At 38.7% G+C, this 13,684-nt stretch overlaps 1 protein-coding gene across 6 annotated transcripts in view; it reads left to right on the top strand.

The window, feature by feature from the left end:
* PPFIA1 (PTPRF interacting protein alpha 1) overlaps positions 1-13,684 on the top strand; it is a 53,296-nt gene that overhangs the window by 24,680 nt on the left and 14,932 nt on the right. For 2 of the 6 annotated variants that reach the window (XM_054275042.1, XM_054275046.1), the window contains exons 9-21: positions 81-215; positions 790-864; positions 1,295-1,378; positions 1,885-2,016; positions 3,398-3,460; positions 4,463-4,542; positions 4,791-4,923; positions 5,547-5,770; positions 6,356-6,581; positions 9,011-9,040; positions 9,786-9,937; positions 10,540-10,712; positions 10,833-10,926. In XM_054275042.1, the coding sequence (XP_054131017.1) occupies positions 81-215; positions 790-864; positions 1,295-1,378; positions 1,885-2,016; positions 3,398-3,460; positions 4,463-4,542; positions 4,791-4,923; positions 5,547-5,770; positions 6,356-6,581; positions 9,011-9,040; positions 9,786-9,937; positions 10,540-10,712; positions 10,833-10,926 (1,601 nt within the window). The remainder of the gene's footprint in view (positions 1-80; positions 216-789; positions 865-1,294; positions 1,379-1,884; positions 2,017-3,397; positions 3,461-4,462; positions 4,543-4,790; positions 4,924-5,546; positions 5,771-6,355; positions 6,582-9,010; positions 9,041-9,785; positions 9,938-10,539; positions 10,713-10,832; positions 10,927-13,684) is intronic. The other 4 variants (XM_054275043.1, XM_054275044.1, XM_054275045.1 and 1 more) reach the window with 4 other exon arrangements.

Consider the following 13,684-nt stretch of genomic DNA (forward strand, 5'->3'; position numbering starts at 1 on the left):
AGAAATGGCTGTTTAGCCAACCACTTTCTAACTAATCGTTTCTCTAACCCTCAACACTTGCTGGCCATGACCCTGTGCAGAGTGAAGATAAGAACAGGCAACTGCAAGAGCGACTGGAACTGGCTGAGCAAAAGCTGCAGCAGACCCTGAGAAAAGCTGAGACATTGCCAGAGGTGGAGGCTGAGCTGGCACAGAGAGTGGCAGCACTTACAAAGGTGAGGTGGTGGCACAGTGTCCTCCAGACTCCCTCCTCCACTGGTGTCCCACTGCAGGAAATCTGTTCCTAGTGTTGGTTTGGTTACATTTGATTTCCAGTTTTCCAAATTTTTTACAGAAAATGTTTATTTCCTACTTTTTTTCCATTAATCTCTCTGAAGACACTCTGATTTACTCTTTCTTTTTTTAAAAAATTTTAATCTCTTTTTTAAGTTTCTGCTTTTTGGAACTCAAGTGGGTTTTCTGTTAACTATTCTACATCATAAAAATATCTCCCTGAATTATTATTTTGGTACTTTTTATTAAAATTATTCAATAATAGGCATAGAGTCTTCTAAACATGAACCTAAATTTCTTACACTCCTAAGTGAAGCAAGTGGGGAGAGAGAGAAGTTGTGGTGCTACCAAATACCAGGATTTTTAGAGGGCTGCAAATGGAGTAATGAAATCTAAAGCATTATATTTAGTTAACTGCAAATGAGCCTTTTCAAGTATGTGTGTGCATGTTTTCTTTCAAAGCCTTAGTTTCATTTTTTTCCCTGTTATCTTTCCTGTCCCTAACTGGCTCTGTAGTCTGACCTTTTGTCTCCTGGGAGCTCTGCTGCTAAAGATGCTAAAGTTTTGGAACTTGCCACCAAGCTTAGGAAGGTAGAATTTGTATCTTAGTCCTTGTCTCTGCTTGCTGCTTTCTGCTTTGCCATGATTACTAACAAAGGGTCCCATTGCCCAGGCTAGTGAGGAGAAGCTGAAAATGCACTCAGTCTTGACTTTTATTTATTATTTTTGTTTTATTTCTTGGGGATATGAATGAACTTTGCTGTTGCAAGCTTGTTTGCAAGTAGTAGTAGTTGATTCATGATGGAACTCGTAGGGGTGAGAGGTGTCATCATTCTGCCACTTCCCATCTGAACTCTTGCAAGGTCCTTTTGGTGACAGAAAAGCATCTGTTCTGCATTGTCCTTTATCATAAATGGCAGTTGTGCAAAGCATGTTAGAAATATTCCTGTGCCTCAGTGTTTCTGTGCTTTTGGAGCCTATAAAACCCACCCAAATTCTAATTTTGCTCTCAAATTGACAGGCTGAGGAGAGACACGGCAATATCGAGGAGCGGCTGAGACAGATGGAGGCACAGCTTGAAGAGAAGAATCAAGAACTGCAAAGGGTACTGCACATCATTTTGACAAAGATAAAAAGCTGAAAGCAAGAACCTAATCCTCTTTGTTTCTCAGCTTTATTTTAAATCTAGAGTTTAGGCTGGCTGCTAGTGAGTCACTGTACTGTGGCTAACCTTAAATCTCAAGGAGAATGTGCTGAAAGTCTCCAATAAAAGTTTGAAGAAACTTGGTGAATTAAATGACCATGGAAAAATTGGTTCCTGGGTTACAGATAATGGAATCCATTCTGAATTGTGCCTTTTAATTTTTTTTTTTTAATGTAGGCTTGGATTTTTGAACTTCTGATCTTGGGTCACTTATTGAAGACTGAAGTGTCCCTTAGATTCCCTTTACAGAGCCCTGGAGGCGCATGCAATGTTCCTCTGCATGTGTGAAAATATTGCTGTTAAAAAAAATGCATTTGGATTAAAGAAAGCTTGCTGCCTTCATAACCTGGAAATTGTTAGAGATATTGCAAATCTGAAGTTTTTTCAGCAGCTTCTTTGTATCTCAGGCTAGACAGAGAGAGAAGATGAATGAAGAGCATAATAAACGTTTGTCAGAAACTGTTGATAAGCTCCTGTCTGAATCCAATGAAAGGCTCCAGCTTCATCTCAAGGAGAGGATGGCTGCCCTGGAAGACAAGGTAACATTCCAGTAATGAATGTGTAATTCTGTCATGATTTGTGCCTTTTGCAACATGTCCGAAACTTCAGCAAATAAACACAAACCCCTTATTAGTAAGTAGTTGCTGTTAAGGCTCTTTTTTAGTGTGGATTTTGAAAAACCTTAAAAATAATTTTTGAGATTGTCCCTGGGCACTGCACAGTGGTGTTGAGAAGGCAGCTTTTAAGAAGCTTTATCCTTTATTCGACTGGTGCAGATTGCATAAATAGGCTCATCCAGTGTAATACAGGAAGCCTAAAGCATTGGAACTTTGACCTTTCCAGTTCAGTTTCTTTGTTTCCCACTGCTTTTGGCTGTAGCAATTCCTCTGAGTCATTGCAATTGCTGGATGGATTCCTGCAATTTGCTTTTCTTCTCAGGTAGCTCATTTTGGGACTGGTTATATGCATGTAAATGAGCTTTTCCTGCACTGTCAGTGCATGTATTGGAGCTTTCCCTGCACTCAATTCATCTCTTCTGACACACTTTTCACTTCTTCTCTTCCCTTCTGCTTTTGGATCTTAGATCCTTTTGGATTATTCTTCCATGCACAGCTTGAAGTTAGATCCCTTATTCTTCATCCAGCAAAGCAATGTCTTCTAAAGTGGCACTTTGCTTGGTGCTGACTTTGAGTTGCTTGGTCTTGGATTAAAATATATTTCGTTTCTTTTACTAGAGGGTGAAATGACCATCTGGGGAAATGTTTCAGGAAAAGCTGAGTGTCTTTGGTTTTAAAGTCGTGACAATAAAATGCTTTGGAACACAAATGGTGTTTCCAGACTTGTACTGAATGTTTGCTTCCTCTTGCATTCATGCATAATGTTTGAATAATAGGCGATGTCTCAGGGTTGACCCTGACTCCCTCTTATCTTCCAAACCATAACTACATTTGCAAATAATGAGGAAAATCTGCTTGTCCTTTACTGTAGTTAACAGCTTCTAGAAAAGTGTTCTTGTTGAGACTTCCAGCTCATTCTTTTATGCTAAGTTGGGAAGAAACATTCAGGTAACATTAAGACTTAGTTCTGATCATGTGCTCTTTCTTGAATTACTTTTAATGATTCCATAATTATTTCCTTTTTTTACTAGTTAGACTGTGAAATGGAGCTTTAAAAGGCTGCTATTGCTATTAAAGATTTATGGAACCAGTACTATTACTAAATCCATTATTTAGCAGGCTGTACACCTGGAAGGATAAACCTTCAACTATAATCAAAGTGAAATGATGGAAGCAATCAAGGATGTGTAATTTAAGATGCATTTGTGTAGTGTTGACTGCATTTTTTTTGATAGTCATCATCGTTATGGTTTAAGTGTGTAAAGCTTTTGAGAAACTTAATTTGTGATGCCTTTAATTTCAGAATTCACTTCTACGAGAAATTGAAAATGCAAAAAAACAAATAGAAGAACTTCAGCATGAAAAGGTAGACTGCATTTCTGAAATATTATCTTGGAACTTAATTGCTGCCTTGCTACATAGCAGGATCAGATTTTAATTCCTCATAAGACTTAACATTTCCTGCTCTGTTTAAGAGAAAGGAGTTGTTATTGCTTATTTTATGGTATTGTGTGCCACAGTTTTAGGGGGATTTTATAGATAATACATAACCTTTTAGCCCAAGACTTAACACACTTTTGAATATGTGAAGGGCCTGGATATGTTGGCAATTGGACAAAGTTTGGAGGTTGTGTAGAATTTTTATACTGTTGTACATGTGACCTTGAACAGCAAAACCAAATGAGAAATACTTTTAATGTTGGGTATTTTGCCATAAGGTGTTCTCAAGGCATTGAATATCACAAAATGCTTGTGCAACTGCTAACATTTTTTTAAAAGTTTTAAGAGCTGTGGAGCAAAGGGAGAAATACTTATTAGTCTTGGCTGCTCCTCAGCAATAGCAGCTTATATTCTGCTTGTCCTGGAAATGACAAGTCCCTCATTACAGATGTTCACTATCAGCCACTTTTTATTTTATTTAGGCTTTTGTTGTTTTCACATTCATGTATTTCTCTGCTGTTAAATTCAGAGTTTCTAGAGCATGTAAAAATGTCCAAGTTAAAAGTGAATGCTTTTAGATGCTTCTGTGTAGAAAGCTTGAACAAATCATCTTCTTTCTCATCATCACTTAATTATAATAAACTTAGTAGCATCTGAACTAATAGCTGTTTTTAAAATACATATTGTCATTACCAGAGTCAGGGTAAAGAGGCAGCAGAATTATTCTGGGAAGCCCTTTTGTGACAATGCTGTATTGTGTGTAGCAAAAACAATGTTTACATAGGTGAAGCCTGTATCTTAAAATCTGTTATTTCTGACTTTCAGAGAAATTAGATAAAAAACCTAGATGTGAGTTTATAAATTTGTATTTGACACTAATTTTTTTTAAAAAAAGCATATGATATGTTTTTTCTATTTATTTTTCCAGGATCAACTTGTAATAAATGTTGATGCATTGAGGGCTGAAAACGACCAAGTGAGGCTCAGAGCCACATCACTTCATCATAGGTAGCAGCAGAAGTTTGTTTTTTTCCTATTTTCTTTAAGGTCACTGTGCTAAATACTATCTTGTAGATTATAAATAAAAATATTTCAGTCATAGCTATAAATTCAGTTTTATAGAGCATGTAAAACAATTTTTATACTGCTTAAAAACAACTGGCAGTGGTGGGACAAGAGAAATCCTTTTGGGTGATTTTTTTCTTTTTTGGTTCTTTCTCCCTTGGTAAAGATGAAGTGTTTGTTTTGTGTTGCAGCAGAGCAGATTTCAGATTCCCTGTGCCATCCTCCTCTGTGGGGGACAGTCACACAGACTCCTACAGCTCCTCCTCTGTGCTGAGGCGGCCCCAGAAGGGGCGGCTGGCTGCTCTCAGGGACGAGCCTTCCAAGGTGAGGAGGGAAAACGCAGATAACAACACAGATTTGTTCAGTGCATGAGGCTGATCAGGTGCAAGGAGGTTTTAGAATTGGGAGGACCTGGCAAAAAACTCCTGAGTTTTATAGATCCTGTTTTACCAACTCATGAACAGCTGCTGGTCTTTTTAATTGTTAGCAAATAGTTGCAAGATTATGGTTTGGAGCTCCTATTTTTTTTTTTAATTTTTTTTTTTTTTTTTAATTTTGACAAGCCTGTAAAGCACAATTTGAAGCAGTCCTACTTTTGTGTCTGTACATTCTAATCTAACACACTACTGTTCTGCAAGCAGTTTCCATTTTCCTTTCAGGATGCATGAGTGCCCATTATATTAAACTGATTCCATAGTTCCCATGGAATTGATAGCAAAATTCTACTGTAATTAAATGTGTGTTCTGCGTCTTGCAGTTAAATGAAGTTTAAAGCCTCCTACATTATAGCTTTTTTTTTTACATTTCTCTAAACATTGCTGTCTTGATGGATGCATTCAGCATGTAAGTGGACTTACATAAATTATTTTAAACATCTTGATAAGTAGTAGAGATGTCATGCTTTTTCCATTAGAGCTTGGATTTATTTCTTTAATGGATTCTTGTAGGTTCAGACCCTGAATGAGCAGGATTGGGAGCGGGCCCAGCAAGCCAGTGTGTTGGCAAACGTGGCACAAGCATTTGAGAGTGATGTGGATGTGTCTGACATGGAGGACGACAGGGAGACCATTTTCAGCTCAGTCGATCTGCTGTCACCAAGTGGTCAGGCTGATGCTCAGACTTTGGCCATAATGCTGCAGGAACAGTTGGATGCAATCAACAAAGAGATCAGGTATGGCCTGTCTGCTGTGGAACTTTTGATAAAAATATGCTGAAAAATGGTAATTTCCTCACATTTTTCTGCTAAGTGCTGCTTCTGTTTGCGTGGTCCTTGGTGGTGTTTTCTGGGGTCCCCTGATGAGGGGAGGAATGATGAATTTGACTCCATGTTCTTAGAAGACTAATTATTTTATGATAGGGGCACTGAAGGATAGGGGCACTGTAGGATAGGGGCACTATATGAAATTATACAATATGAATAGAGAAAGGGTGCAGACAGAAGGCTACAAAGAATGATAATGAAAACTCATGACTCCTGCCAGAGTCCTGACACAGCCTTTACCCTATGATTGGTGATTAAGTTAAAACAATCACATGAAACCAATCAAACAACCACCTGTTGGATAAAGAATCTCCAAACCACATTCCAAAGCAGCAAAACACAGGAGAAGCAAATGAGATAATGTTGTTATCATTTTTCTCTGAGGCTTCTCAGCTTCCCAGGAGAAGAAATCCTGGCAAAGGGATTTGTAAGGAAATGTGCCGATGACAGTCCCTGTTGGAATGTCACATCCCTGTGAGGCTGTTTTTCCCTCAGGCTGATCCAGGAGGAGAAGGAGAACACGGAGCAGCGCGCGGAGGAGATCGAGAGCCGCGTGGGCAGCGGCAGCCTGGAGGCGCACGGCCGGTTCCGCTCGCTGGGCTCGGTGGCGCTCGGCGGGGCCCTGGCCGGCTCCTCCCCGCCCGGCAGCGGCCGCTCCACGCCGCGCCGCGTCCCGCACAGCCCCGCCCGGGAGGTGGACAGGCTGGGCATCATGACTCTGGTGGGTAACGCGCAGGCTCCTCCTCGGAGCGCTCCTGTTCTCTAGGAGGTGCGCTGTTCTTTCCTCTCCTGCTTACTCAGCTGTATTTTTCCTTTCTCTAGGTTTTTCTACTGCTTCCTTTCAACTTCTATAAAAAGTGTAAGATACATAATGATTAGGAAAAACGTTCAGAGCTCGAGTCTATTATTTGGTCAACATCTCGTGCCTAAGTATTTATTCCTTCTGTTGTTATGGTCTGTCTTCAGACTCCTCTTTCTAGAAGAAATAATGTTTTCTTTTCAACCACTTTCTCCATCTGCTTTAAACTTTATTTTTAGCAGTCCAGTATTCCAGTAAACAGTCAGCTAAAAAGTGATTTGCATATTAATCTTGAAGACTGGGATGGTATCACTGCTGTTTGAATATTAATGAGTGCTAGTGTCCTGTTTTAAGCTATTAAAGCCCGATAGGTAAAGGAAATACCTGTTAGACCTTGTGGTTGATAAAGTAGTTTAGTCTTAGGAGTTGAGAGAGTAGAGAAAGATGTTTTCCTTCTTTTGACATTCCTATGACTGCTGAGGAAGATTAATCCTTCTAGGAGCTGCTTTATGCCTGTAAACACATCTGTAAAATTAGGATACAAATCTCCCCACTTCTTGTTTTACATAAATGTTAAATAAAACGAACAGTTAAAACCAAGTATTTCAGCTAAGTAGTTTTGCTGACTTCCTAAAATTAATGTGCACATACACCAAGAAGTATTTTTTCATAAATGGGAATAGTTTTGCCTTCTTTGCATTAAAATAAAAATAATTGTACTAGCTCTAGCCATATGTCTAGGGACAAGCAGTCTTCTAAACAAAAAACTATCAAAATTCAGATTGTGGAGTGTTTCATCTTCTAACATTTCGCAATTATTAGTTAAACTAAATACTTCTCATGCAGAAAACCATATACAAATTTAAGTAGCTCTTTTCCCCAAAACTAGATCAGGAGAATTGTGTCTGGTCTGAAATCCAATGCAATTGAAGAAAGTGAACTGTAATTAAGTTCCCTTTCGGTCCTAATTGTGCATTGAAGTCACTTGATCTGGTGTTTGGACTGTATTTGATGAGTGTTGTACCTGGCAATGATTTGTGAAAGCTTGAAATCAAGAATTAGAGAACAAGAGCTTTCTAGAAACTTTAGGAAGAGCTATCATGGATTATTAGACTGAGTTCTGCCATGTCTTCCAACGTTTTAATAGAGAGTTGCATTAGGTTTTGATCATGTATGCAAATTAGTTTAATGCCAGTGGTTATGCAGCTCAGTCAGTTGAAAGCCCCTCATGATTAAAAAGCATCAACATGATAAATGGTGAAGCCTACAGCTCTCTTGTGCAGTCCTTGTGAGCAGTTCATTCCATGTGGTGAACACTTTCATTTTTATGCTCATCAGATTTAATGGATGAAAGATCCAGTAATGGTAAAATGAGTCTGCAGTGCCTTGTCAAGAACTTGAGGAGGAATTAGATCATCCTTAAAGGTCCCTTCTATGATTCAGTGAACTTATGATTTAGTAATGTAGTAATCTACAGTCAGATTGAACAAAACTTTCCATATTAATGCTGCAAAATTTACATGTATTCTAAATAAAAAACAATTAAAAGTTATCCTTTGTGGGAGGGGAAACAACATCTCTCCCCCCTGTCCCACTTCAAAGAGGACCAACTTTATTTTTGGTTACAGGCTTTTTAAATAATGAGAGCTATTAAACAAATTATCTAAATTTAACTTTTGTCAGCATCAGTCTGAACAAACTGTTTGTGTAACTCTTGCTCTGTGCACTGGCAGAGGTGAGCACTCCCTGGGGAGTGAGCTACAGTGCATGGAGGATAAAATAAAAGTGGTGGTGAATTCCTGCTCAAACATTCCAGCACTGGAAAGCTGGAAAAAGAACAGAATCCTGTTACTGTATAGAAATTGGCTGTTGTTGGCACTCTTTGACATTATTAAAGTCTTGGCTGCTTTTTGTGCAGTGTAGGAAACAGCTGCAGGAATCCCAGGGTTCTGAGGAGGGATGAGTGCAGGTGATTTATTAAGGCTCCTATAGCTGACCTGGAGGTTCAAAGCAAGTTCTCACCTTTTCAAAGCAACACCTTGCAACCCCCACACTTTATTGGGGTTTTTTGCTACACATATTTTGTGCTAACACACTCAAACATCTCTGGTACTTTGGTAGATAACCAACTAAGTGTTTATTTTTTACTTCCTTTTCCTCACTTCAGGGAAACATTTACTAATCTGTGATCTAAGGAGTACTTCATACCCAGTATCTCTCTGTGCCATTGTTGTAATTGTTGTTGATATTCTCCCCAAGGTGTTTTGTCTGTACTAGTTATCTTAGTCTGTGCTACAGTTTACAATAAATACAGCTTTTCCAAATTTCTTTTCTTTGCATGCATCTGTCAGCCTAGTGATTTAAGGAAACACCGTAGAAAGGTAAAAATCTTTAGTTTATTTCATGGTGTGCCCCTCCATCTCCCTCCCTGTTCCCAGACTCATTAGTGGATAACAGGAACATAAAGCATTTGCAGGGTAGCTCTGAAACAAAACAAGATTATGGTTTATCATTTTAGCCTAAGTGTGGGTTTGTTTTGTGGGTTTTTGTGTTTGTTTGCCTGTTTTTGCTGGTGTGGAGGACTGCTGTGCTGCTTTATGTTTGCAACCACTGCTTTGTAGTCTTCATGCATCAGTGCTGAATTTTAAAAGCTGTCAGTGCACATACAAGTTAGTCTTTCTGTTACTCAAACTTTTGTAGCCACAGGTGTGTAGAAACTGACTTCACAGAGTCAATAATCTTGCTAATAATTCTTTCCACAGGTCTCTTTAGTTATTCTGTCTTTGCACTTGCTTGAACTGGGGACAGGTATATTCATTTTATGGTGCTGAACTGGGGACAGGTATATTAATTTTATGGTGCTGAAGGCATTACTTTAGTTCTTAGCCCTATAAATGAATAAAAGATAAGTGCTACTTTCTCATTTCATGAATTTAGTCATTTGTCACTGAAGGTAACAAGAAATTCAGAAAGAAATCAAGCGAAAAATAGGCAACTGCAGAATGGTAAGGGCAAGAGTGATCCTTTAACACTAAAATAAGATTCTTCCTTTCGCTGTTTTGTGTAGTGTTGGTATTGCCTTCATGTTTTGGCATTCCCCTGAAGTTTTCCTTCCTTTCCCATCAGTCTCCAGCTTCCAGAGAAGAGGTACGAGACGACAAAACCACCATAAAATGTGAGACATCGCCGCCTTCCTCACCCCGCTCCTTGCGCCTGGACAGAGTCCAGAAGGGAGCTCTGCACACTGTGAGCCACGAAGATATCAGGGACATCAGGAAGTAAGTGAGCTGGGAATCACTTACACCTACCAGCAATTCAGTGTTCCAGCATCAGGGTAAAACCCCAAACCGCAGAGCTGTTCAGCCTGTAGGATTTTAGTGTGAGTGTTCAAGTGTTTCTCAAAGTCAGGAGTGTGAACACATAAATGGGTGACTGTTACATAAACATTAGGAATGTAGATTTTGTTAATGCTTGGAAGTGACCTCATGGGAATGCTTTTGGTACTCAAAGTCTGTATTAAGTCATCTTCATGCTTGGGATATGAAAAATGTAACTCTTAACTCCTTAAGTTTTTATTTAGCTATAAATTGAGAAATAACTTGCAAAATTGCCGCTTTGATTGACAGATCTTTTCAAAGAACTCTTTTCAAAGTACCTAAGTATCTGAGATGGATTCCACTCAAGCATTTTGAACTTTGTCTGCCCCTTTCAGCTAAGAACTTGTGCCATCAACATTTCTTTTCATAATTCATAAAATTAAATGAAATTAAATGTCATTAGTGAGCTACTGAACTTCTGTTAAGTTGCAGAGACCTCTGAACTTATCTCTGATGAATTTGCTGTACATGGGCTCCTTTATGACTTTTTTTTTTGGGTACAGTTCAACAGGTTCACAAGATGGCCAAACCAGTAATCCCAGTAGCAGTAACAGCAGCCAAGATTCCCTTCACAAGGCCCCCAAAAAGAAGGGGATCAAATCCTCCATTGGCCGCCTGTTTGGCAAGAAGGAAAAGGGACGACCTGGACAGGGAAGCAAGGAAGCTCTAGGACAAGGTTGGTTTGCTTTTTCTTACACAGTGAGAGATGGCCTGGGGCTTGGGTTTTACACATTCCTGATCAGTAATATTGCAAAGCATTAAATTGAGAGTGACTTGAGTTTGGGGTTTTTCGTAGGTGGCCTGGGGGAAGCAGATGGTTCCTCTCAGGATGCATTAGGCCTCAGCAAACTTGGAGGTCAGGCAGAGAAAAACAGGAAAATGCAGAAAAAGTAAGTTATCAAATATTTTTAATACTGTGTTATTCATGTGTTGCTTTGTTTAAAAATGCTGTGGTTTTATTTTTTAGTTTGGTTTTGGGGGATTTTTGCCTAATATGGTGCTATGGCTAATAAGCCTCTGTAGATCTTATCTTTTTTTTTTACTATTTTTCCAGAACATTAATAGCAGCATAGCTCATGGTAAATTTGAAAGGAATTTAAGCTGAAAACTTAAAATTGGACTGCTGTAATAAAGACATTTGGAGATAGAAGTGGACTCATAATAAGTTTAGGGGGAATTTGTTAAATTTCATACCTGCTTTGGGAGGTATTAAATGTAATAAATTATAAATATCTTTAATTCATATGGGAGATTTCCCAAAGTTGTCCTTGGCTGTTTTTTGCTCCAGATTGTGGAGGAATTGACAGAAGGGAAGCACGAGATGCTGTGGGCAGACATCCTTCCCTGTGTATGAATTTGCCAGCTCTTTTCTCTGTCCCTTTGTGTTGCAGCTGCTGGCAACTTCTCTCTTCACTAATTTTTTCACTTCTGTTTAAGATTGTCTGTTGAAATCTTTTTATTTGCACCACATTGCCCTGGTTTCTTCAATTTTTTTTTAATCAGTTGTGAATATTTCTTTTTTTATGGCACCTTGTCTGCAGTTACCCTTTCCTAGTCAAGAGAACTTTTTCACTCTATTCCAGAAAACCTTTAGTTGGCTGCTCACCTTTGGAGTTTCTGTTTGCATGCTTTGTTGTTTCCAGACTTGGAACAGATGAAGCAAAGACTAATCATAGGTGAAAAAGAGATATTGCTATGGGTAGAAATTCTGACTTGCTGCTTATATGGAAATACAGGAAACACTCAAATAAGTAGGATCAGGCATTCCTTGCATTTTTTCTTTCAATGGTGAGCCATATACCTTCAACTTCTGCTGCTTCTGTTCTGTTCAGCTGTGAAAAAACTGATGAAGGTCAGACTTTCCTTGCTTTCTGAAGACAGACAGTAAATGTTGAAAAGCAAGGGTGCTAATTTTCCCTTTGAGAGGGATTTCTTGCAGTACCTAAGTTCTATTAACTAATAAGAATAATGCCTGGTGGCTGCTAATGAAAACCAGCAGTGTGCTGGTTTGAAAAGTCAGAATGGAATGTGGGTTTGTCTGGACAACAGAAAGCTCAGCTGTTTTTCTTCAGACTGCTGCTCTGAAGGCAATCATATATTATTATGATCTGGTATTTTCCCTTTTCTACAGTGCTTTAAAGTCATACCACATCTTGGTTGAATAAATAGTTTTAGTCTGGTCATATCTAAGGAGTGGTAAGGTCTGTTCTTTGAGCAATATAGGTATTTCTCAATACCAGCCACAAGTTTCATTCTCAAGTGAAATAATCCATACTGTCTTGCTTTAAGAAATGCAAGACGTGCAGTTGCAGATAAATCGTGGCTTTCCTTGTAAACATTCTGCTTTTCAAAAATGTGCTGGTATTACTTAAAGTATAATTTATGGCTGCATGTTGCAGATTGCTTAAAAGGCAGCTGTCTCTATGAAACAAATGAAAACTTTTAGTTTGGAATTGCCTTCTTAGCTCTTCCAAAGCCCCTCTCCATCTCTTCCACAGCCCAGTTAGGTACTGGAGGGGGCTTTAAGGTCTCCCTGGAACCTTCTGTTTTCTACCACTCAATGAAATTAAAACAATCTAGATCTATCATTTGAACAATCCCAAGTAAGATGCTGTCACGCCATTGTTCAGAATCCTGAGGGGTGTTCTGAACATGGGAAGCAATACTATCACAAGGGGTCAAAGATCCCTTGCTGCCTTCTTGAGATGCTCCTTATCAAAAAGTGGCAGAGCTGCTCTGAATTGCTTTTCACTCTGATATTGGAGGAGGGTGGGTTAAAACACATTCTGCCTGACTGTTTGCTTACAAAACCTTGTATTCAGCAGAAAGAATGAGCTCTTGTTGTTCCAAGCATTCAGGTAGCTGGAATTCTATTTATAGCTGTCTCTAATCCCCATTTGCTCATTTATCTTTCTGATTTCTGCTTGCATGTGCACAAACAGGCTGAGGGCAGTGTTCAGTGTCTGCTAACAAAAATGTATTTATAGTTACAGAATTAAATTACAGTACACATTATTTGTCTGGTTTTGTATGCCTTTGAGTTCAGTTTAATCCTAGTTTTATATTTGTCTTTAATTATTTTATTTTCCTTTTGTTTACCATTTGATGTGATAGTACAAAATCAGGGTAAGTTTGTATTTGTTTTTATTAGGATTGTTGTGCAAGTATGATAAAACTAGTTTGGATTTTTTAGCAATATATTAAAACCTTTATCCTTTCTTCAAAAAAGTCTCATCATGAGAGGAAATACTAGATTCAAAAGAATATATTACGAAAATGTGTTGCTGAAATAAATCCAGTGTCACTTAGTTCAGTGTGAAAGCTAGTTTGTGTCTTGTCTAAATTTGCATGGTGTGAGCTTTTACAGTGGAAATATGAAACCCTCTTAGATTAGTTGTGTAATCTGGGATTTGAAAGTTGTTTAGCAATAGTAGGTATTTGTGTTTCCAAGGTAGATGTATTTCTGTAAAAGTGTTGTTTGGTGTTTACTAAACCCAAGTGGTTGATAGTGCTGTGTTCATCTGTGTGAGCTGTGGTAGTGACAGTGTTTGCCACAACTGTGTTTGTGCTTTTCTGGCTACAGCACCAGCTTAGTACTGTATTCACCAAAAAGGAAGGCAACCCTAAATTTAAGAGAACTCTCACACA

This window comes from Melozone crissalis, unplaced genomic scaffold, assembly GCF_028551555.1.
Source record: "Melozone crissalis strain CALT ecotype California unplaced genomic scaffold, PUWL_Pcris_2 ptg000018l_1, whole genome shotgun sequence".
In the NCBI taxonomy this organism is placed as follows: Eukaryota; Metazoa; Chordata; class Aves; order Passeriformes; family Passerellidae; genus Melozone; species Melozone crissalis.